We start from the raw sequence: 25,129 nt of genomic DNA on the forward strand, positions 1-25,129 counted from the left end.
CTCACCAGTCCACATTCTATCTTTCAGTAGAAATAGTAATAATAATAGTAGACAGATAACAGCAAAATAATGTTCTGTATTAGTTCACCAGGAAATTTAACAATGGCAAGCCCTATCGTAAAGCTTTTTTTTTTTTTTTTACCGTTGTATTTATTTTTGACAGAGAGAGAGACAGAGCATGAGCAAGGGAGGGGTAGAGAGAGAAGGAGATACAGAATCTGAAGCCGGCTCCAGGCTCTAAGCTGTCGGCACAGAGCACGACGCAGGGCTCGAACCCACAAACCATGAGATCATGACCTGAGCCGAAGCTGGAGGCTTAACCAACTGAGCCACCCAGGCGCCTGATAGCTGACATTGTTATACTGACTGGACAGCACGGTAATATACATGATTCATTGATCGTGACTAAATGAGTATGAACAAAGTCATGTCGAAAGTGCTAGAAATGATGCTGACATAAGCATTTGGCATTTAGCTTTCCAAAAATACCCAAAATTTGGTACATTCCAATTATAAAGAGTCTCACTTCATAACCTACTTTTCAAATACAGAAATAATTTGAATTTTGAGAAATACCTGGATTTTATGTTTATAGAAGCTATTCAGCTATTATGTATTATTTTTAGAGCAGAGCACTGAATATATACACTGACAGCACCAACTAGAAACTATGAGTATAACATCCTACAATATGATCTACAATATATCAATGTTTATAAAAGTCCATAAAATTGAAAACACTTGTTTATGAAAAATAAGGAAATGAGAGATTATATCATAATTCTTTTTTAAATCTACTTATTTTGAGAGAGAGAGAGAGAGAGAGAGAGAGAGAGAGAGAGAGAGAGAATGCATGTGGGAGAGGCAGAGACACAGAGGGAGAGAGAGAGAATCCCAAGCAGGATCTATACTATCAGCATGAAGCCTGATGCAGGGCTCAAACTCACGAACTGCAAGATCACGATCTGAGCTGAAATCAAGAGTTGGATGCTTAACCAACTGTTATCCTAATGCAGGATAAGAAAATCTGTAGCATGTATTAAAGTAAACAAAGATAGCCTTTAACAACTGTGTGATTTTTAGCTATTTATTCCAACTTGAGCCCTCAGTTTTCAAAACAAACGTTATTGAGGAAGAAGACTTCATATCTTAAAGAAAAATTAAAAGCATATTTCAACATTGCCACCTCAATATTCCCTAGTCAAAGACGTAAAGATGTCTCCCAATAAAGAAAAGCCATGGACCAGATGGTTTTAGAGGTGAATTCCATTAAATATTTAATGACAAATGAACACCGTTTCCTCTCAAACTCCCCAAAAAGTAAAGAACACTTCCTAACTCATTCTACGACACCAACATTATCCTGATACCAAAATCAGGTAACAACATCACAGAAAAAGAAAATTCACAAGAGTTTTCACAAAAGAAAAAGAGAACAGATCAAGAATACCCTTTTTATAAATGTAAAAATCCTCAACAAAATATTAGCAAATTGAACCCAACAACTATTAAAAGGATTGTTCACCATGAACAAATGCAAATTTATGTCAGGAATGCAAGAGTGGTTCAATATAAGACAATCAGTCAATGTAACATAACATTAATAGAACAAAGGAAAGAGGGAGGATTTTTTCACTTAGCACAGAAGAGGTATTTGATAAAATGCAACACTTTTTCTTGATAAAAACGCTCAGGACGCTGGGAATAGAGAGAAAATTCCTCATAATGAATGATAAGGGGTATTTATGAAAAATCTACAGCTAAAAACATCAAATTCAACAGTGAAAGAAAGACCCGGAACATGATAAGGATGCTCCCTTTTATCACTGCTATTCAATGCTGTACCAGAAGTTCTGGCCGGAGCTATTCAAATGGGAAAGGAAGAGGTAAAAATCCATCTCTAGTTGCAGATGTCACGAACCTGTATATTAGAAAATTGCAAAGAATCCACAAGAAAGCTCCTAGAGCTAATAAGTTAAGCAAAGTTGCAGGGTCACACAATCAACACATAAAAATCAGCTGTGTTTCTATATACCAGCAATGAACAATCCAAAAGAAAAAATTAAGAAAGTTAATTCCATTTATAATAATAGCATCCAAAAGAACTAAATACTTAAGGAAGGAATCCAACCAAGGGGGGAAAAAAAAAGACCTGTACACTGAAAACTGAAAACTACAAAACACTGCTGAAAGAAATTAAAGATCTAAATAAATAGAAAGACATCCCGTGTTCATGGATAGGAAGATTTAACACCATTAAGATGTCAATACTATCCAAACCAATCTACATGTTTAACAGTCCCTAAGAAAATTCCAACACCTTTTTTTCACAAGAATGGAAAACCTGATTCTGAAATTCATATGGAATTGCAAGGAGTCCCAAAAAGCCAAAACTACCTTGAAAAATAATAAACTGAAGGACTTAAGCTTCCTGACTTCAAAATTTACAAAGCTACAGAGATTACAATACTATGGCATTGACATAAGGTCTAATGTATAGACCAACAGAATAGAAGAGAATAGAGAGCCCAGAAATAAACCCTCACACACACGGTCAATTGATTTTCAACAACAGAACCAAGACAATTGGATGCAGAAAGGACAGTCTTTTAAGAAATGGTGCTGGGAAAACTGGATATCCATATGTAAAAAATAAATGAAGTTAGACCCTTACCTTATACCATATACAAAATGAATTCAAAACGGATCAAAGATCTAAACTTAAGAATTAAGACTATAAAACTCTTAGAAGAAAGTACTGAGGAGGGGCGCCTGGGTGGCTCAATCAGCTGAGCATCCGACTCCTGGTTTCGACTCCGTTCTTGAGTCGGAGCACTGCGTCAGGCTCTGTGCTGACAGGACGGAGCCTACTTGGGATTCTATCTCCCATTCTCTCTGCCCCGCCCCTGCTCGTTCTCTCTCTCTCTCTCTCTCTCTCTCTCAAAATAAATAAATAAACTTAAAAACAAAACAAAAAGAAAGTATTCAGGACACTGGATTTGGCAGTGATTTCATAAACATGACACGAAAAGCACTAGTGCCAAAAGGAAAAAACAGATAAACTGGACTTCACCAAAATTATAAAATTTTGTATGTCAAAGGACATCATAAAGTGCAGAGACAACCTATAGAGTTGGAGAAAATATTTGCAAGTCATAGATCCAACAAGGAAACAATACATGCAGGAAAAAAAAGGGGGAGGGGCTTCCACGTATCACAAAGACCACACAATTTCATCTATGACAAATCCTCTTCAACCCAAACATAATAAAGACTATAAAAGCATGAAGAGTCAGTGCTATAAAAAATTAGAAACCCCAAGTATACTGTATCCTCATTGATCAAACTTGGAATACAAAATGTATTAACAAGTCTGCGGACACTAAAAATGTGAGTGAGTAGCATACATGTCAAGCATTTCTAGTAGTTGAAGTATTCGGAATCTGCCTAGCTTTGAAGCCTATGGATAAACTTCTTTCTACAAAAACATGTCATTAGAAAACTTCTTCCTAAATTATATCTGCAGGGCACAATCAGTGAATTATTACCTATATTACTTCTGAAACTTATAGATCGGCTATTTGAACATGTAGAAATAAGCACTGGTCTTTTTTTTTTTTTTTTCCCCAGGAGCGGTAACATGGCTGGAATAATAATTTCAACTGTGCTTCCAACGTTACTCACTTACTGAGCTATATCTGGGTTTCAGACCCAGAACACTATAAATCTGATTGAAGAAATATTTACAGAACTGAAAATCAGTGAAGTGTCATAACTGTCATCAACAATGGAATAAAAGAATGAAAGCTTTAAGTGATACAGGAATCACAAGTACATAATCAATCTATTATCCCCTCAACTGGATGTTAAGAACACAGCGGGTCAAAAATTTACTGACCACAAGGAGAAATACAGTGGGTGATTTTCATGGTACTGAGCTACAATCTGCATGGCACAGATGTGTAGATATTCAAACAAGGTGGATTAGCTGTCATTACATGTAAAAGGCTGACTAAATAAGAGAGCCTCAATCTTATCTTTGGCAGAGGACAGTTCCAATATACAAATGGCTTCCTGTGGACCTAGTGGGTCATTTACTGCTGAAGAAATAACTATATTTTCATGTTCTGAGAGTCCGAGTCTTAATATTGCAAACAACTTCCTATCAATTAATTCAGGAAAGATCGTAAAATCAATGTACACGAATCAATGTACAAGAATGAAGTAAAAGGTGAGATGCAGATGAAAACTTAGAAACTATTTCAATCTAGAAATTGACAATGGTTACATTGCCACATTTCTAGATGCAAGGTTTAGACCATTTTTTCTTAAGTGATTGAAGCAGCTAATACATGCAATAATATCAAATATTAAAAACATTTAAGAGATTCAGTCAACCTCCCAAGTTCATGGCTTGCCAGAATAAGGAGAATGCCTCTTTTCTGGTTCTCGATATACTTCAGTTCCTACTGTTCTTTTACATACACCGTCTGGCATTCTATCAAAAAATTATGAGACGTGCAAAGCAGCAAGAAAATGTACCCTATCGCTATGAGAGGAAATGATTATCAGAACTGACCCACAAACAGCACATATGTTGGAATCATCAGACAGGGATTTAAAGATAAACATAATAGGAACGCCTGGGTGGCTCAGTTGGTTAAGCATCCAACTTGAGCTCAGGTCACGATCTTGCGGTTCAGGAGTTTGAGCCCCGCATTGGGCTCTGTGCTGATAGCTCAGAGCCTGGAGCCTGCTTTGGATTCTGTGTCTCCCTCTCTCTCTGCCCCTCCCCACTCGCACTGTGTGTGTGTGTGTGTGTGTGTGTGTGTGTGTGTGTGTCAAAAATAAACATTAAAAAAAAATAAAAAATTTTAAAACCTAAACATAAAAAATACATTAAAACATCAGGTGGAAAAGGTAGATCACATGCACAAAAAGGAAATGTCAGCACAGAGAGAACACACATAAAAAGGTATGTGTATATAGAAGTACTAGAAATTTTTTAAAAATTCTGTATCAGAATTACAGAAGTCTTTCAATGGGTTTATCAACAGATTGGCATAACAAAGAATTCGTGAAATTCAAGTAAGGTCAATAGAAACTACCCAAACTAAAATATAGAAAGAATTAGTGGGAAAAGAGCCATCTGACACGTTACAGACCATGTCAAGCAGTTTCATAAATACACGATTCAGTCCCAAAAGGGAAAGAAATAAAAGCAAACAATTTTTGATTTTTGATTTGGCGATACATATCTACCCAAGTCTCCCAAAGCAAAACAAAGCCCACACTGGATAAATACAAAGAAAACCACATCTAGGCAACTCATCGTCAAACTTCTGACAAACAGAAGTCAGGGGTGGAGTAAGGAGAATGGGGAGTAACCGCTTCATGGGTATGGGATTTACTGTGGGTTGTGGAAATGTTTTCCAACTCTGTAAGAGACGATGGATACACAATGCTGTTAATTTACTAACTACCATCAAAGTGTTCACTTTAAAACTGTCACATTTTTTATATGCATTTCACCTCAACTTTTTAAAAGGAGGGGAAAAACACCAATATGTATTTCTCAAAACAAGGTATAAAATGGCCCTTAAACATATGAGACTAGTCAATTTCTTTCATAGCAAGAGAAATGCAAATAAGAAGTAGGCCAGGGGCGCCTGGGTGGCGCAGTCGGTTAAGCGTCCGACTTCAGCCAGGTCACGATCTCACGGTCTGTGAGTTCGAGCCCCGCGTCGGGCTCTGGGCTGATGGCTCGGAGCCTGGAGCCTGTTTCCGATTCTGTGTCTCCCTCTCTCTCCGCCCCTCCCCCGTTCGTGCTCTGTCTCTCTCTGTCTCAAAAATAAATTAAAAAAACGATTAAAAAAAAAAATTAAAAAAAAAATAAATAAATAAATAAAAAAAAGAAGTAGGCCAAAATACGATTCTCCACCCATCAGATTGGCAAAAGTTTACAAGCTTGGTAATGATTGTGAACACACAGTGTGTGGCAAGGCTGTGAGTAAACCGGCACTTTTATACATTGCTGACAAGAAGGCGAAACAGTACAGCCCTTATAGGGATATGTGGCAATAACTGTGGCACAGAGCCTAAAGTGCCCCACCTACTGGTGTTCACACCTTTTTATAATCTGCTCCCTTCAGTGTGTGCAGGGATTTATGACTTGCTTCTTCTAACCAACAGTCACCGTGTGATAACATCATATCATAAAAACTCCACTGAAGGCTTCTAAAGACTCCTTGCCAGCCTGGCGAAGTAAGTGACCAGTTGAGGAAAGCTCACAAGACAAAACTGCTGAGGCAGACTCCCATGGCAGACAACAGGAAGCTAGGGCCCTCAGTCCTGCAACCCCAATGAAATGAATTCTGCCAACAACATGAGTGTGTGTGGAAGCAGATATTTCCACAGTTGAGCCACCAGATTAGAACACAGCCCACCAGACACCCTGACACAACCTTTTAAAGATCCTACACCAAGGACTCAATTAAGCTATGTCCAGACTTCTGACTCACAGAAACTGTGAAATGATAAATGTGTCTGTTTTAAGCAGTTAAATTTGTGGTAATTTCTTTTACAGCAACAGGCATTTAAACTTGTGGTAATTTCTTTTATAGCAACAGGTAACCAATACACTTATGTCCCACATCCATTTACCTTTCAGATTCAGTAATCCCATGTCTAAGAATTTACACTAAAGATACACTTTCAACAGTACAAAAATACACATGCATATGGTCATTAATTGTAACACTATGTAATCTTGACACCCAACGTGGGGCCCAAACTCACAACCCTGAGATCAAGAGTCAATGCTCTACCGACTGAGCCAGCCAGGAGCCCCAACAATTGGCTATTTCTAAGATAAACTGTTAAGTGGAAAAAGCAGAATGCAACATAAAATATACAGGCTGCTACATTTTGTGTTTGAAAAAAGGAGTCAATTTAGAAGAAAACCTGTATCTGCTTACATTCATAGGAAACAAAAAATAAAAACAAGGACAAACAAGAAATCAATGATACTGATTACCTACATGGGGTGTGGGATTGAGAATGAGGATTGAAGAGATGGGCTATCGAAGGAATAGGAGAGGGAATGACACTTTTTCTGATTATCACAAGTTGATAGCTGACAGCTCATGAATCAAAAAAATAAATATATACCAGCAAGGATGGAGAATGGAGGGAGGACAGAACAACCCTAAAAACTGAAAGCAAACAGAAATAAACCATGATGTACTGAATTTCAAATTAGACACACAACCACACTGAGGGTAGGGGGTTGAAAGGAAGTGACTCTGAGTAACCTGTAAAGAATATTTTTGTGAATAACCTTAGTTTAGGGGAAAACATAATTGCTAGCAAATCCTAAACTCATGTGGGTAGTTTGTTTTTCATAGTGGTATGGAGGTAGCAATTCTGAAAGCCTTATGTGAGTACTGTAGGATTGAGTGAATGAGTAAATGTATTGATGTTGTCAGAAGCCAGGGTTCTTACTGTGGAAAAAGGCAGACAGATATAGGGAACAGGGAGGCCAAGAAGGAAACCTTTGGGGTTAGACTGGAAATGAAGGGATTAGTATGAACTAATGATTTCTAATATGTGTGTGTGTGTTCTATCCACTAAAAGGCTCAAAAGCAGTGACATCTTAGTAACAACAAAAATGCCTAGGGCCCGATCTTGGTTTCTATACACCATTCCACATTGACGGAACTGAGTCCTTGGAAAAACATCCAATTCCAAGGCTAAAGTCGGGAAGATACACAATGGGACTAAAATATTTTACTGTGCCAGAGAAATAAGGAAGAGCTAAAAAACAACTGGGCCATGCTGAAAGGACAAAGGGGCCAACTTGAAGGCACTCCTGCTGGCTAAAGCTGAGGCAATTTGAACAACAAACCAACAGTAATGGATCATTATTCACTAAATAAAATAGGAACCATTAGTCCTTTCAGGTAATAGTTTACAGATATAATAGAATGCTGATAATTGTAAAGTTAGAAAATCACCATTCCAGGGCACGTGGGTGGCTCAGTCAGTTGAGCATCCGACTTCAGCTTAGGTCATGATCTCACAGTTTGTGAGTTCGAGCCCCACGTCAGGCTCTGTGCTGACAGCTCAGAGCCTGAAGCCTGCTTCAGATTCTGTGTCTCCCTCTCTCTGTCCCTACCCCACTCATGCTCTGTCTCTCAAAAATGAATAAATGTTAAGAAAAAAAATCTTTAAAAAAAAGAAAATCAACATTCCATAACCATCACAGGATAGATTAGTTCATGCAAAAATCCTCACTGGCTGACAACTCTAAGGCAGAGAAAGTTTGAGGAGGAGCAGGAAATTAACTGCATGGTCTCAAAGTGTCTCCCCAGAAACTGCTTATTAGTTGTAAGAAGAGAAACAGTACCCGAACAGTAGAGAAACTGAATGACATTCTGAATGGGTAATCAAAATTAAAATTATTATTGATGGACTAACAGACATTGCACTACTCCAAATGTGACATCCTAAAAAGAACACATCAATTATGTATCAATTATGTATTATTTTCAAAAGGACATATAATCCAGATTCAATCATGAAGAAACAGATAATCTCAAACTGAGGAACAGTGTACAAAATAACTTCCTTGTATTCTTCGCAAATGTCAATGTCATGAAAGAAAAAGAAAGGCCAAGGAACTGTTCCAGATTAAAAACTAAAATATTATAATGAAATGTAATACAATATCCAGGGCTGGATCTAGGCTAGAAAGAAATGTTATTAAGAATATTTTCAGGATAATTTATAAAAATTGAATACAGACTGTAGATTAGAAGACAGTATTAAATTTTCTTCCACCTGATCACTGCACTGTATTTATGTATATTTTTATTCTTCAGAAATTAACTCTGACGTATTAAGAGGTAAAAAAAACAAAACAAAACAAAACATAATGCACACACAAATTGATCTCTCAAATGGTTCAAATAGTAGCTGTGCATATATGTGGTTTTAGACATACTTATAAAGCAGGGGAAGGAGGGAGGGAAGTAGGAAGAAGAAATAATGAAGTAAGTGTAAAATGTTAAGAACTGGTGATTAGGGAGAATATGTAAGAAGTGTAAAATGTATGCAACTTATCTGTTATTTTGAAGCTGTTGAGATTCTCAAAATAACACATACACTGGCATTTTTAAAGTACAGTAATTATACTTGCTGCTAGATCTGATTTAGTGCAATACAGGATACAAACAAAGCATGTTCTAGCACAAATTAGCTTTTTAAATATTTTTATAGCTGTGCTTCAAAATTGGTTTCTTGGTAATCTTATGCCTTCTATCTGATCCATTCAGAAATGTTATTCAGAAAAGTGGCCTGCGTAGGGTTTTCATGGCACAAAAAAGTGACGAATCTCTGCTCTAAGCTATAAATCCCCTATTTACTTACAAGTTTGTCGTAATAAGGAAAATTAAATTAGTCTGAAGCTTTTTGCTTTGCCATAAGCAAATTATAAAAGGAAAACATCACTGATAATGAACATCTAACCTTACAAATTTCTAGAGTGATTAAGTGCTACAGCAAAGAGTATTCAAAATGTTAACCACAGCTTCACACAAAGCATCTAAAACACACACAAGACCACACATCCATATATGAAAAAATACAGGCACATAGCAACTATAAAAATGAATCAAGACTGTGACATTTCTTACAGAAAAACTTAGTGCTTCTCTTTAAAGAAATGGGTTAAAAATAAATTACTATTTACCATCTCTCTTTTGGAAAATTTTTTAAAATTTCTTTAATGATTGGCTGGTAGCAGGCTTCCCTTTCTGCTTTCCCGGTTTCACTCCAGTCTCTCACAAACTGTTTCAGTGTGGATTTTAATTTATCCATGTCAAATGTAGATGCTGGCATAATCTTTCCATTCCCCTGTTTAAAAAACAGAAATCAATTAGCTTCTGACAAAGTAATCAATTTTGGATATGGTCACACAGACATGCTACTCAGGGGCCATATAGATGGTTTAGTGGATAAATCACTAGCCTCTCACCTCAACCGGGATTCAAGTGCAGCTTGAGATCCTAAATGAAAAGAGCTTGGTGGTCTCACTTCTACCCTCAATAGATTAAGGTCCATTAATCATGAAACCACCATATAATTAAGCAGTCTTTACTCAGGAGAGGACCAGAACTGAGCTCCTATGGAGACGGAACATCTCTCTCTAAGAGAGGGGAGAAAGTCCCTCCAGGTCATTGATGGGGCAGCATGGAGAGGCTCACACTGGAGTGGCCCAACTGTATCTATCCTGTGGATACAAAAAGAGGACTTCAGTTTCTATTACTGCCAGTCCCTTGAGATTTAGAAGTGAAAATAATTTCTTAAAGTAAAAGATAAATATCAATAGATACAAGATACTGACAAGGAGTTTAGCAAGGGAAATTAATTTTACACGGCTACTAAAGTTTACAAATATTTAAGTCACTAACTCTACATGCTAGAACAGTCAGAATACTATGTGAAATGTATATCCATATGGCAACAATTATCTTACTATTTTTAGGGAAAAAAATCAGTGAACAAATCCAGTTTCTGGCGTACTATCCTATTAAGCCTAATCAAATGCCTGAACATGTAAGTGAAAACACTCTCTGAGTAGAGCAAATGACTCATGCAAAATATAAAAATGAAATCCAGAAAGATAAAGACCTCAAAAGACAGAGGTTAAACCCTAAAATAAAAATAGAACAAACTTTCACATACATCTTCTCCATATTCTTTATTTTCAAACATATGTATGCAATCATTCACAATGGTCAGTAGTATTTCTTGATTATGATCAATGCATTTCCGAATCTTGTCCAAGTGAAGAAGAAACTGAGGAAGTAGTTTCTGTTGGTTATCTGGAAGTGATCGAAATTGTCTTTCTGTTCGGTTCACTCGCTCATGCATACTGGTGCTAAAACATAAAAGGTGTTTTTTAAATTGGCGAAAGAATTCTCACCAGGGCCAATCTTATTTTAAGGTTGTCTTTCTGTACAATTATTCCTTATAATGTTGGATACTGTCCTGTTATTTACAATCTTTTGGTTTCTTAAAGGATACCAACTTAGAAATTTTATATTTTCACCTTATTACAAATTCTTTAGACAAACAAAAGACAAAGAGTTTATAAGTAACAAAGTAAACATCTGCACCATTTGGGGGGTAAAAGAAAACATGAAGAGGATTAACGTACAATGAGTTTATTTTTATGATTTTAATTTCCAAGCTTAAAATTTTCAGCAAACTAGTTGAATGCTTTAAATCTATCAGAGCAGAATACTGCTCTGAAATTATTTTAGAATACACAGAATGTGTTTTGAAATTAACTAACAGCCAACCAAGCTAAATTTTTAAAAATCACAAAAGATCTTATGCACTACAAAAGTAGTAAACAACAAAAAAATGAAATTTACATGATATTATTCATAATTTGCAATCCAGAAGTTTCCAGATAACTCTAAAGGTCACTTTGGGGATTATCTATTTATAAAATCTGAAAAAAAAAAAAAAAAAAACCATCATTTAAAAAAGTCAAATATTACATTTGCAATGAGTGCCATTTTATATCAATCAGATGGGCAAAATCTAAAAGCCTGACTATAGGGATATATAAATATGTATACATATATATACTGATTGATGGTAGGTGCATAAATTGGTACAACCACTCTGGAAAATAATTTAGCATTTCCCAGTAAATCTTAATGCACACACTCCCTATGACATAGCAATTATAGTCCTAGACACATACTCAAGAAACTCTCGCAAATGGGCACCAAGAAACTATCTTTTTAATAGCACTGTTATAAACAACAAACAACCTAAAGGTCCATCACCAGTAAAATGAATGAAGAAAGTACTGTATAATCATACAATGGAAGGTAATTAAATTAATAAACTACAACTAGACACAATAATATGGATAAAACTCACGAATGTAAGTATTTGTCGAAAAAAGCAAGTTGCAGAAAAATGCATAATGTACAATTCCACCTTTTATAAAAATAAACAATACATTACAGGGACTGAATACAAGTAGAAAAACTATAAGGAAAGCAAGTAAGTGAAAATTCAATAAAGCGATGTTCTTTGAAGGGAAAGGGAAAGGATGTTTTTTGTTTTTTTTTAACCCAGGTGTTAGATTTCTGGGTATTCACTGTATCGTTCTTTACATTTTATACATCCAAACAAGTCAGTCAATGTTTATGTTTCTTCTAAACACTCTTTGGCATTTACTCCATACTAAATAAAAATGAAAAGCACTTTTTCATTTGATTGACTGAACCTTTCTATTCATCCAAATAATTCTCATTTTTATGCCACATCACTAATTTGTGAATAGTAATAAAGACATTCTGAGGAAGCTCTTGACTAAAGCAATAACCTGACCGTGCTTTTAGAAGCTTAATGTGGTGGCTCTGGTAGTTAGGGGCGAGGAGGGAATGGCGAGGTAACGTGAATAGATGAAATTGGCAGTGGCTGCATGCATGTTTGCTTTTTTCCCCCTGGAGACAGTGTAATAGTGAGCTCTGGGGTCAAAACACATATATGAATTGAAATTCAGGTTATGCCACCTATTTGCTGTGCAACCCTTGGAGAGCTACTTCCTTCCTCTGTGCCCCAATTGTCTCATACACAAAACAAGGTAATACATAACAGTGATGATGATGATGATGATGACAGAAGTTGTCATTTATTGAGATTTAATAAGAGCCAGGCCCTACATCAAAAGTCACTAAACATGGATTATTCTGGAAAATCTCCATAAAATTCCATGAGGTGGCTACCGTAGTACTCCTCTGCCAACCCAATGGATTTTACTGAAAATGTAACAAAATAATGCACACATATCACTTAGCCCAGGGCCTGAAACATAGCTCAAATATGGTAGGTATATCTAATTTACATAATGAAAATACAAAAAAAAAAAATGTAGAGAAGTAAAAGTCCTCCAGGAAAAAAAGCTACTAATAATTCCTCTTCTAGAGGCAATCACTTCTAACTTTTTGACATATTTCTCCTTGTCGTTGAGACAAAGTCACTTAAGTGCTTTTCTAGCCAAAACGTGATACACAGAACAGCAGATCACTTGGAGGTAATTAGAAATGAAGAATCCGACGCCCCACCGAAGACCTACCGAAATGTAATCTGCCTTTTAACGAGATCTCCAAATGATTCACATGTACACCAAGCTTTCAGAAGCACTTGTAATCCTTCATCTTTATCAAAGGAATTTTCCCAGATCAGAAAAAAAGTTCTCTAATGACTACAGCACAAAAGACTATATAGTGACTGTTCATTATCCCATCTATGCAACCAAAATTTACTTATTTCCCAAACACTGGACATCTAGATACTTTCACTTGTCTATATGATAAACTTTCTGTTCTAAATTGGTCTGTATTTTAGAAAAAAAAAAATACTACAAATTCCCAAAAGAAGAATTACCAAGTTAGAAAGAATAAGTAGGGGCCCCTGGGTGATTCGGCCGGTTAAGCATCTGACTCTTGGTTTCGGCTCAGGTCATGATCTCAGTTTTGTGAGTTGCAGCCCCATATCGGGCTCTGCGATGACAGCTCGGAGTCTGCTTGGGATTCTCTCTCTCCTTCTCTCTCTCTGCCCCTTCCCTGCTCATGCTCTTATCTGTCTCAAAAATCAATAAACTCAAAAAAAGTAAAAAAAAAGAATAAGTATTTTTCAGGTTAACACAAACTGATTTTCAGAAGGAATGCATCAGTTTGCGTTCCTATAAAATAGATTATGACACTAAAGAATAATTAAAAGTGACCATACTGTGTTAGGCAAACAGTGGAGTTGTGAAGATTTACAGCTCACAGTCAAATGGTGAAAACAGTCTTACAGTACTTCATTTCTAGTATTCTTGGCCACTGGATGCCGCTCAACGTTCCTCTCAGCACACCTCAAAATTCAACAGACACACTGAACGTAGCACACGATCATCCCCCCAAAAAACCTGGCACTTCTTCCCATATGGCTGATGAATGGCACACCATACATCCACTCAGGTCAGAAACAAATGAGTCATCCTAAAATGCCTCTTCTCACAGATCCCACAATCACAGGCCCCAGATCCTTTTGATTCTACTTCATAAACTGTCTGCAAATCACTACCTCTCCCAGGCCCTCATTAGGTCTCCCAAAGATTCCTAAGAGGCCTGCTCCCTGGGAATGCTGTACCCGGCCTAAGTCTACCACTCCCTATGAATTCTAAAAAACAGCCTTGTCCCCACTGAATCTCCAGATTTCAGCATATGCAAAGAGCAGTGAATACACGTTCAGTTATGTTCCCTAAGTGCCATTTTTGATGTTCGATGAAGACTACTTAATTTCCACGTTTGCAGGGTAGTTGAGGTAAGTTATAGATTGGTCAGAAGAGCCCACACGTATTTGCTGTCAATTACTGATACAGAAGTGATGTTAACAACACAGAACAGGATGAGAGGCTGCATATCTTTTAACCCTTGATTACTCTATGGTGTGCCAAACTATCCATAACATACACCCACAGTGTCTCTCTTGAAATAAGGGAGGTCTTAGAAGTTGAGAAGAGAGTCTACTCCTTACTACATTATTTTAAATTTTTTTAAGCTTTATTTTTGAGAGAGAGAGAGAGAGAGAGAGAGAGCATGAGTGGGGGAGAAGCAGAGAGAGGGAGACACAGAATCTGAAGCAGGCTCCAGCTCCGAGCTGTCAACACAGAGCCCAATGCAGGGCTCGAACTCACAAACCGAGAGATCATGACCTGAGCCGAAGTCAGACGCCCAACTGACTGGGCCACCCAGGTGCCCCCTTACTATATTATTTTAAATGGGGCTAGCTTCACTGTTCTAAAGATGCTTACCCTACCAATGTACTTTAAGAAAGGGGTGGGCAAACTATGGCCCCCTGGTTACTAGGCCCATTCTACAAGGAGTTTTACTGGAACATAGCCATGCCCAATTGTTCACATACCGCCGACAGTTGTTTCCATACAGGGCAGAGTTAAATAGCTGTAAGAGACTACATAGCCTTTCAACCTTAAAAACATTCATTGCCTGGCCCTTTAAACAAAGTTTCCCAAACAGCTTTTAAGGAATTTTTTATAACCTTCAGGCTCTCCTTGGTTCTGAACTCAGTGGCAAGAGGCCATATCCTCTGGTGGCTAAGGGGAGAAAGGAGAGTGAGCAGCCATTATTTCCTGGGATAGCTCTGGGATATTATTTCCTTCAGCTCTCTCCGGAAGGCTGGTCTCGGCAGTGACCCCAACTCTGATTTAGTCTCCTTTCATCAGCGTGGGTCTGATACTGCTGGGTCTGAGCCAAGGGCCAAGGTCATAGACCCATTCCTCTGCACCTGTTGAATTACTCTAGAATTCCAAACGGGAAAGCATTATCTTTTTAGAAGGAAAGTCTGTCTCAATCCATTTTAAATATTTATTAAAAACTCACAGTTAGGGGCGTCTGGGTGGCTCAGTCGGTTAAGTGTCCGATTTCGGCTCGGGTCATGATCTTGTGGTTCATGGGTTCGAGCCCCATGTCAGGCTCTGTGAGGACAGCTCAGAGCCTGGAGCCTGCTTCAGATTCTGTGTCTCCCTCTCTCTGCCCCTTCCCCAGCTCACCTCTGTCTCTGTCTCTCTCTCAAAAATAAATAAACATTAAAAAAAAAAAAAAAAAAAAACTCACAGTTAAAACTGTCTTACTAAGTATCACTGCTTACTAATGCAGGGTAAAATCTTAGTGAACAATTCTGGATTTCAGGCCAGACTCTACCACAACTTGGTTGTGTAAGCCTGGGCAAGCTATTTGCCTCTTTATATGGCTATTCCTTCACCTGTACAAAAGAACTTTACCTCTCCATGTTTTGAATCTCACCTAATTGCTATTTCTAAAAGCAGGATGTTTCTGACGAGACCTTTGATTTTTTAACTGTAGTATCTTCTCCATGACCAAGGATCTTCATTCATTTTAGGACTGACAAATTTTTTTTTTTTTTTTTTTTTTTTTTTGCTATTTGCTACGATACTCGAATCGTTTTTGCCTTAATCAAAATACATCATCTATGCATAATCTGTAGGAAACACAAAGTTGGAAGCCATTGGAAAAACATTAATCAAGACAATTCTTGCCTTGTGATTTTTAATCTAAGTCTCCTATATAATAACTAAAAGACATTTAGCAGTAAAAGTAAACTCCACAATTTAGAAGTACTCGCTAAAGCTTCAGTACAGGATCGTCCATCAGAACGTATTGCAGTGATGGAAAGGTTTACATCTGCACTGTCCAATATGGCAGCCACCAGCCACATTTGAAAAGCACTTGAAATGTGGCTAGTGAGGCTGAGAAAATGAATTTTACATTTTATTAAGTTTTAATTAATTTAAGCTTAAATTTAGCGAGATGTGATTAGTGACTACGGTACCACAGTGCAGGTCTAGAAGATCATAAAATGTTGGACTGTAACAACTCAGAGTATTTTCTGCTACAAAATGCTTTCCATACCCCCTAGTCCTTCAAGTGATGTTTTCAAACACATTTTTTTAATACCATTTTCAGTCTATTTCAATGTTTCATCAAGAGAGTACATGCCAGGAGCACCTGAGTGGCTCAGTTAAGCCTCTTGATTTCAGCTGAGATCATGATCTTACTCTTCATGAGATAGAGCCCTGCATTGGGCTCTGCACTGATAGGAGCCTGCTTGGGACTCTCTCTTTCTCTCTCTCTCAAATAAACAAACACTTAAAAAAAAAAAAAAAAAGAGTACACACAAATAAAAAGGATTGTTTTTAAAAAGTGAAAGTGTCCTCAATCCCACATTAAACAGAGGGATGAGTATAGGAAACTATCACAACCACCAGAACATTCACACCAGCACTCTTCTCTATATCGCCACACTTGAGCCCTCGTGCCAGATCAAAGGTCTCTGTGCTCTCACAAAAAGGCCCATTTGATACCTGATCATAAGTATCAATTTTATATATGAATCTGCACAAACACACATTTTAACTAATTGGGTCCACTGTGATTCACTGTATTTCCAGAAAATATTCCAATATTCTTTCTAGAATTTTCATAGTAAAATGTACCAGACTTCTCTGTACCTACCTCTCCTAGCTACCTAAATCTAAGGTCAGTTGTTTCCCCTCCCTGTGGTGATTCTTGAAGGCACAATACTTGCATCAAATTCAATTCTGTGGTTTTCTGCCTTCCTCCCTGTGTTGATACTAAGTAAAATACCCATATGAGTTACTTCCCTTTTGGGCTCCATAAGTAATGCAGTCCACGGTTCCTGTGCTTGGGTTTAATCAGTAAATTATTTCACCAAGATCTTTGCATTTCAAAATGTCATGTTACAAATGTAGTCAGATTCTAAATAACTTTAACTTTTTATTAAGCAAGTTTCCCAACTCAAAAAGTAACAAACTACCGACCTGTCACAAATTCAGACTACTTGGGAATGACAAACGCATTTCTTTGCTACTACTTGTCTTATTTGTTAAAAATAGAGCTTCAACAACATATGCCAAGCTCTGGTGACACAAAAATAAATAAGGATCAGTCCCTGCCCTTGAAGAGGTCACAGTCAAGCAATTAAAAAAAAAAAAAAAAAAAAAAAAGAAGTCTGCATAAAGCACAGCAGGAGCCCATCTAAGGGAACAAGTTTTACTTGTGCAGGTCATGTCCGTGTATCTCATTCCAACTGCAGACTCAGAACACAGCCGTCGGTGGCCTCATCTCTTAACACGAATGAAAGTGCTATATTTACCTAAAAATCGAAGTCCCTTTCAGATCTCGGAATCAGAATTTTGCGACTAAGCTATTTTAACATCTATCTAAAAAAGAAAAGTGGAAGTTAGGGAGTTTAAAAGTCCTACCACCGTGCCCAGCCCACAGTGAGAATTCGATACATATTTGCCGAAGAAAAGATCATAAAAGCGGTTCTTTGCTGTGCCTTCTCTCATTTCCCTCTTTAATACTTAAATTGTAGAGCATCCGGACCACCTCCGACCTTAATTTCACCCACCAGTTAAAGACATTGAGCGCCATCATTCACCACTAATGTGCCTGTACATTCAAAGCGCCAAGGGGGTTGGGGTGGAAATCTTACGCAGCTCTCACAAGAACTGGCCAACAGTTTGGGAAAATTCGTCCTACGGCATCCCACGTGTAGGTGAACTTGGGTTCTCCGTGTGTTCAGTTTGGAGGACATCGACAACACATACAGATCATGCCCAGCACTGGACGATTTTACCACCATCATCTTCTATCTGCAATTGTTAACAGCACTTTTCCGGTCACCCCCACCGGCCTCAAAGCCAAACCTTTAACGAGGGATGAAAGGCAAGAGAGCTAATCTGATCCTGAGGTTGGAAGACACGAGGCTGAGCAGCAGACGGCGCGGCAGACACGCGGCTGTGCAGGGCCGGGAAGGGCTAACGTGGTACGAGGTGACTCAGGGGCCCGGAGGTCAGATCTGGCGGCCCGGTCCGGGTGCCCCGGAGGCGTGGCGGCCGAGGGCGAGCGCGGCGGGCGCCCCCGTTCCGGCGGGTCCGCCGCAACCAGCGGGCACCTCGATGGGCTGCGCCGGGGTCCGCCACGGGCTTCTTACCCGTAGTAGCGGAAGGCATTAATGATCTTCCAGAAGTGCTCGCGCTCGAGCCGCTCCTCCTCCTCCTCGGTGCTGCGCGCGGCCGCCGCCGCCGCCGAAACCGCCGCGGCTGAGGCCAAACGCCCGGCGGAGAACTGCACTTCCACCTCCTCGCTCCCGCCGCGGCCGCCGCCGCCTCCCCCGCAGCCCTCGGGCAGCTGAGAAGCGGGAGGCGGAGGGCGCCGCCGTCGCTGCATCGCCGCCGCGGCCCTAGGCCTGGCTCGCTTGCGTCTCGCCGCGACTGAGAGCGTGGTGGCGGCTGCTCGGCCTTCCTCTAGACGGCGCCCGCCGCGGACATGCCCCCAGCTCGCGGTGCGCTCCGCCCCCGCCGCCCTCAGGCCTCCATCCGCGCCGGGCTCCGCCAGGTCTTCAGGAGCGCCCGGCACGAGCGCGCATGCGCATGCGAGGGTACGACGGAGGGCCGCGGCCGCCTGCGCTCATTTGCTGCCGGGCCTCGGCGACCGCGCGCTGCCGTAAGGACGGCGCGCCCGATGGGCGGGGCGAAGGGTCAGGTGGGAGGAGCGAAGGAGGGGGAATCCCTGGTGGGGTGGGGCTGGCACCTGCGAGACACGGCGTGGGTTGGGTTTAAGAGCCTGCGAGTGCTGGATTTGGGGACAGGCAGTTGAACTAAGTCTATAGGAAAGGAAAACAGAAACACTGGTCAGCTTTGATGACTTCATTAGGAATTTTTATGTAAGAAAATCTAGAGGGAAGGTCTTGCGTCCACCCTAATTTAAATCTTAATTTATTTTCTAAATACATTTCCATTTGTAATTACGGGGGGGGGGGGCGGGGAGGGCGGGGAGAGACACACCATCATCTTTTCAGTGTTGAGGAGTTTGCGAAAATCCTAATCCCGCCTTGACTGGTGGTGGTAGCCGAAGTGCCCATGAGCCATAATGCCTCAGCGCTGGTGCCAGTAGCCTCCAACGGTGGTCCTTAACAATGCCAGCCTTAACTTCTTTCTCTTCTTCCTCTCTATACATTTTTTGCCTCATTGCTTCCGAGCTCATAGTTAAAACAGGTGCCCCCCCCACATTCACACTTAATACTATTCTTAGAAAATAACTTATTTTTTATTTTATTCAATTTTATCTGTCACTCAGCATGTCAGTCTTACAAAAAAGTGCTAAAGGGGAAAGAGTGCTTTTTTCAGAAGAGTTAAATATGCCCAGAGACCACAAATTCAGTAAAAACATATAATGATATTGAAAAGGAAGTGGCTTCATATTTTCAGAATTTAATAATTTAAAAGCAATGCTTTAAAAAGTCCTGTGGTTAGTCTATATTAATGTTACATTTTTATACAAGATTTTTATCAAAGGTTAAAGTATTTATTGAATAGTAATGCAGTAATATATGCTCCAAAATTCAAAAGGAAAATACAAAGAGTTACAAATGTGAAGCTTCTTTACCTTTCTAGCCAGTCTTATCCCCTACCCAGACACAATACATCAATTTCTTGCCCATTCTTCCACTTCTATCCAGTGCATATTTTTCTTAGAAACTGGTATTTGGAAGTTATATATATATTCTCATATTATTAACTGTTAACCAATACTGTTTTCATATATAACTGCACATACAAATATGCAAATTACCTATGTAATAATTTTGATGCACTGATATAGGTCTCAATGACCTAATTGATATCGGCCAGAATGCTATGGATAATGATAATCAGCAACATACTTTTCATCATCCTGGGAAGGATAATAAACATTTTCAAATTAATCTATGTAGAGGTTTGCTTGGTTCTGTCTCATTATTCGGTGAGAATCTTAGGGTCTATGTCATTAAGGCGCTCCACCTTAATCTCACTTGTGATTTCACAGATAAGGAAACTCGATATTAAATAACCCATGGAGTTAGGGTTAGGGTTACTGGCACTACACCCACCCACCCACCCAACTCTTGCGCCTGCATTTTATCAGTATTTGGTTATGACCCTGACTGTACTTTTAGAATATTATGTAACATTTAACATTTTTCAATTTTTTTTTCACATCACCTCATTTGTTCACGACTCTGTGAAGGAGGTGTTATTATTGTCTTCCTTCAACAAAAGAAGAAAGACTCAGAGAATTTAATTGTCTTGCCAAGGAGTACATAAATAGCAGAACTGACATTCATCTATTCATTCAGTCTTCTCAACAAATGTGTTGATTGCCTCCTATGTTTCCTGCACTGAGCTAAAGGCAGCTAGAAGCTGGGCTTTTTAGTCCCACTTTGCCGGTTGGTAACTGTGACTGTTTGAAAAGTTACTTGAGACCTTGATTACATTATTTCTAAAATGAGCATAGTACCCTTCTTACAGGGTCATCTGAGGAATAAATGAGATAAAGAATGAGAAATGCCTGGTATTTCTGCTCTGTAAATGTTAATTTCCTCTCTTCCTTTCAGATGTATCTAGGATACATTTTTGGCCTTGTTTCAAAGCACTTTTAGGACTTCCTAGACCTAACTTCTTTACAACGAGTACCTCCTATAGAAATCTTCGTAAACCATGGGGCCATTTGGGCAGAAATATTTTCATCAGATCATTCTTTCTTCGGTTATTCTGAAGAACTATTAGTTAAGCAGTTAAAGCTCACACACTCATATGTTCATGCATTGCTAATGGGAATGGAAAATAGAAAAGCCACTGTGGGAAAGAGTATAGCACTTTCTTACAAAACTGAACCTGTGCATACTATACTGTCCAGTCATTGCACTCTTGGACATTTATCCCAGAGAAATGAAAAAATGTGTTCACACAAAAACCTAATTTACACGAAAGCTCATGGTAGAAGCCAAAATTTAGTAACAACCCAAACGAGTGTTAGTAGATGAATGGTTGAACAAAGTGGAGCACATCCATACCATGAGATCCTTACTCAGCAATGAGAAAAGGAATCATCTAGTTATACACTCGGTAACTCAGATGAGGGGCGCCTGGCTGGCTCAGTCAGTGGAGCATGCAACTCTTGATCTTGGGGTTGTGAGTTCGAGCCCCACAATGGATGCAGAGATTATTTTAAAAACAAATGACTTAAAAATATAACTTAGGTGAATCTCAAAGGAATTATGGTGAGTGGGAAGAAAATCACAAAGGGTTACACATACTGTATGATTCCATTTATATATTTTGTCTTGAAATGACAAAACCATAGAGCTAGAAAACAGATTCGTGGCTGCCAGAGGTCGGAGGTGGTAGGAGTAAAAGGGGTGTCTGTTGTGATAAAAGGGAGCACAAAAGAATCTTGTGATAGAACCGTTCTGTATCTTGACTGTGGTAGAGGTCACACAAATCTATGCTTTGGTAAAATTGCATAGAAATTAATATATATGCCATATATGCATAAATGGATATGTACCAAACTGGTGAAATTGAATAAGGTCAATTGGTTGTATCGATGTCAACTTCCAGACTGTGATATTGTGCTATGGTTATGCAAGATAATGCCATTGGGTCGAGAGTATACGAAATCTTTCCGAATTATTTCTTGCAACTGCATACGAATCTACCATAATCTCAAAACAAAAGGTCTTCAGAATCACACACAAACCTGTGACTTCTACTTAATTCTAGATACATTTTTATTTATGAGCCCAGAAGAAGCTTCTAAGTAAATTAAATAAGTTTCTCATTTTAAAAACTTGAATTATGGAAATTTTCAAAGTAAAATAAAAGTAGAGGCAATAACATAAGCAATCTACTATATTATTACAATCCTTCACCCAATGTCACTAATTCTCAAAAGTTTGTAACCTTGTTTTACCTAACTTCCTCTTGCTGTTTTACAAGGGTGTTCCCAGACATTATATTGTTTTTCCCCCATGCAAACTTCAGTGCGCATGTCTGAGAGGAACTTTGAAAAGATAACCATCACGTCATTCATTATTGTGTCTATCGACAAAAATTAATAATCAATCTTATTAACTTCTAATACCCAGTTCTTATTCAAATTTCCCTATTCGCCTCAAAGATGTCTTTTTGTAGTTAGTTGTTACAACTCAGAACATCATGACTCTTGTATCTCTTCTATTCCTCAAGACCCTGCTTCTTTCCCTCTTCCTTTCTTGTTATCATGGCACTTTTTTTGCTGTTTTGTTCTGTTTTCGTTTTTGTTTTTGTTTTTTTGGAAGCTGGATCGTTGGACCTGCAGAATATCCCATATTCTGGATTTAGTCTGATTGTTTTCTCATGGCATCATTTCTTGCTTCTTTTACTCAATACTATGTTTCAAAGTTTTATCCACGTTGTGTGTAGAGCTATAGTTTGTTCGTTTTCACACCATAAGGTATTCCTTGGGTGAAGACAGCACAATTGATTTTTTATTAGAAGACATCTTACTTTTTTTCACGTACACCGCAGCTCCTTTATCCATTTTTTTCTTCAGAGCACTTAGCACTACCTGACATTGCAGTCCTGTAATGGTTAATTTTATGTGTCAACTCGACTGAGTTGAGAGATGCCCAGATAGCTGTTAAAACACGATTTCTGGGTGTGGCTGTCAGCGTGTCTCCAAAAAGAGATTACCATATGAGTCAGTAGACTGAGTAAAGAGCATTCTCATCAGTGCAGGTGAGCACCATCCAATCCTCTGGGGGCCTGAGTAGAACAAAAAAAGCAGAGGAAGGGTGAATTTGCTTGGGCTGAAACAATCAGCTTCCTCTGCTCTTGGACAGCAGAGCTTTGGGTTCTCAAGCTTTCAGATTCAGACCTGGACTTAACACCTTCAGCCCCCTATTCTCAGGCCTCAGACTCAAGTTGCCTATTTTCAATTTTCTTCTCAATAGTGACATAAGGGGCTTTCCTTCATCACTAAGATTCAGTTGGAAACCACTCAACCCAAGTCAGATTTCTCAGCTGCAGACAACAGAATCCATTCTAGCTACTTTAAGCAGAAAATAATTTATTGAAATGCTGGCACACAAAATTTTTAGGAAGCCCTGGGAATTGAGCTTGGTCTGCTACACGGAAATAATGTGGCTCAATGCCTGTTTTTCCAAAGGAAAGTGTTTTATTGGACACCAATTCCACCCCTGCCCACCATTCATCACTTACAATGTTAAGGACCAGATAATAAAACCTGGGCTATAACTACCCTGAAAACACCAGATGCTTCTGCCATAAGATCACGGTTTCCCACACGTGGCCATCATTTTATCACGCTCGCTTCTGCCTTCCAAGTGAGAACCTTAGTTACAAAGAAGTGTGAGGAATGTGTGTTTTCGCTTTCTAACCTCTACAGTAGAGGAAGGCATTCGGGAAAGTGGAAGGAGGGGATATTCAGAGAGCTAATCTATGTCACTGCCAGGATGACTATTTGTGTGTCACTGATGAGCACCGTAGTCAACACTGGTCGACTGGGTCCAGGTGACAAGGAACAGAACAGTACAGAGCAACAACACCGGATCTGGCTTAGGAGGTCTAGGCTAGGATGTTGACATTGATACACGTAGGCATATGACCTTAGGGAAGTCAACTAATTTCCCTGGACTATGTTCTCATCTATAAAGTGAAACCGCTGGACAACTGTTCTTAAAAGATCTTTGTAGCTCTAACATTCTATGATTCAAAAATCATTTTAGAGGCAAAATCCTTCGATTTCAAGCAGTCTTCTTAAAAAAAAATGCTGTTGGTCAGTGAGTTTTATATCTGCAGTTTTCTATGTTTAGTTTTTTGTTTTTTGTTTTTTTCCCCCTGCTCTCAGTTGGCCTATTATTTTTTTAAATACCTTAGTATCCAGGGATGCCCGGGTGGCTCAGTCGATTTAGTGTCCAATGCTTGATTTTGGCTCAGGTCATGATGTTGAGGTTTGTGAGATCGAGCCTTGCTTCAGCTTCCAGGCTGACAGCAAGGAGCCTGCTTAGGATTCTCTCTCTCCCTCTTTCTCTGCCTCTCCTCCGCCTGCTCTCTCTCTCTCTCTGAAAAATACATAAATAAACTTTATAAATACATACATACATACACGCATATGTATGTACCTTGGTATCCAGGATGAGATTCCTGCATACCATTTCCAAAGCTGATCTCTCACTCAGGTATAGACTGGATAAACACGATGAATTGAAAGAAGGAAACTCCATGTTTTATTGTCTGAACAAGAAGTCCAAACCTGTTTTCTTGCTTTGGGTAGAATGATTAAGAAAAGCATCCCTTAGTTTTCTTAGTGTGCCGACGAAGTTACTCCCTCATTATTCTCAAGTTGGTTTCATGATGATTAAATGTTAGAAATCCGCGGGCCTGTTCATCTACAGATTATACTTATACAATGAGAAGACATCTCATTGGAAGTTCACATTTACATATTATGTTGATTTGCCTTTTAATTGGCTGCTTTACCCACTTTGAAGTAAAACTTTTTTGAGGGTGGGAGACATATTCGTTTTGTTCGTGCCCATATCCCCAACATCCAGCCCTGTGTCTCACACGTACAGATTTTCTAAAACCATTTTGTGAAATAAATAA

General features: G+C 39.0%; 1 protein-coding gene and 1 long non-coding RNA gene across 2 annotated transcripts in view; both read right to left on the bottom strand.

Moving 5' to 3' along the window:
• Positions 1–19,113, bottom strand: part of CARNMT1 (carnosine N-methyltransferase 1) — a 43,937-nt gene extending 24,824 nt beyond the window's left edge. The window contains 3 exon segments of the mRNA XM_043566956.1: positions 9,752–9,915; positions 10,747–10,942; positions 18,634–19,113. Coding sequence (XP_043422891.1) covers positions 9,752–9,915; positions 10,747–10,942; positions 18,634–18,869 — 596 coding nt within the window. The 5' untranslated portion in view covers positions 18,870–19,113.
• A 2,661-nt stretch (positions 19,114–21,774) lies between these two features.
• LOC122474466 lies at positions 21,775–24,445 on the bottom strand. Its single transcript, XR_006294906.1, has 2 exons — positions 24,396–24,445; positions 21,775–23,266 (listed from the first exon to the last, which is right to left on the bottom strand). It is a non-coding gene; the product is annotated as an uncharacterized LOC122474466 (long non-coding RNA).
• Between the last annotated feature and the right edge of the window lie 684 nt (positions 24,446–25,129).

Source organism: Prionailurus bengalensis, chromosome D4, assembly GCF_016509475.1.
Source record: "Prionailurus bengalensis isolate Pbe53 chromosome D4, Fcat_Pben_1.1_paternal_pri, whole genome shotgun sequence".
Classification (NCBI taxonomy): domain Eukaryota; kingdom Metazoa; phylum Chordata; class Mammalia; order Carnivora; family Felidae; genus Prionailurus; species Prionailurus bengalensis.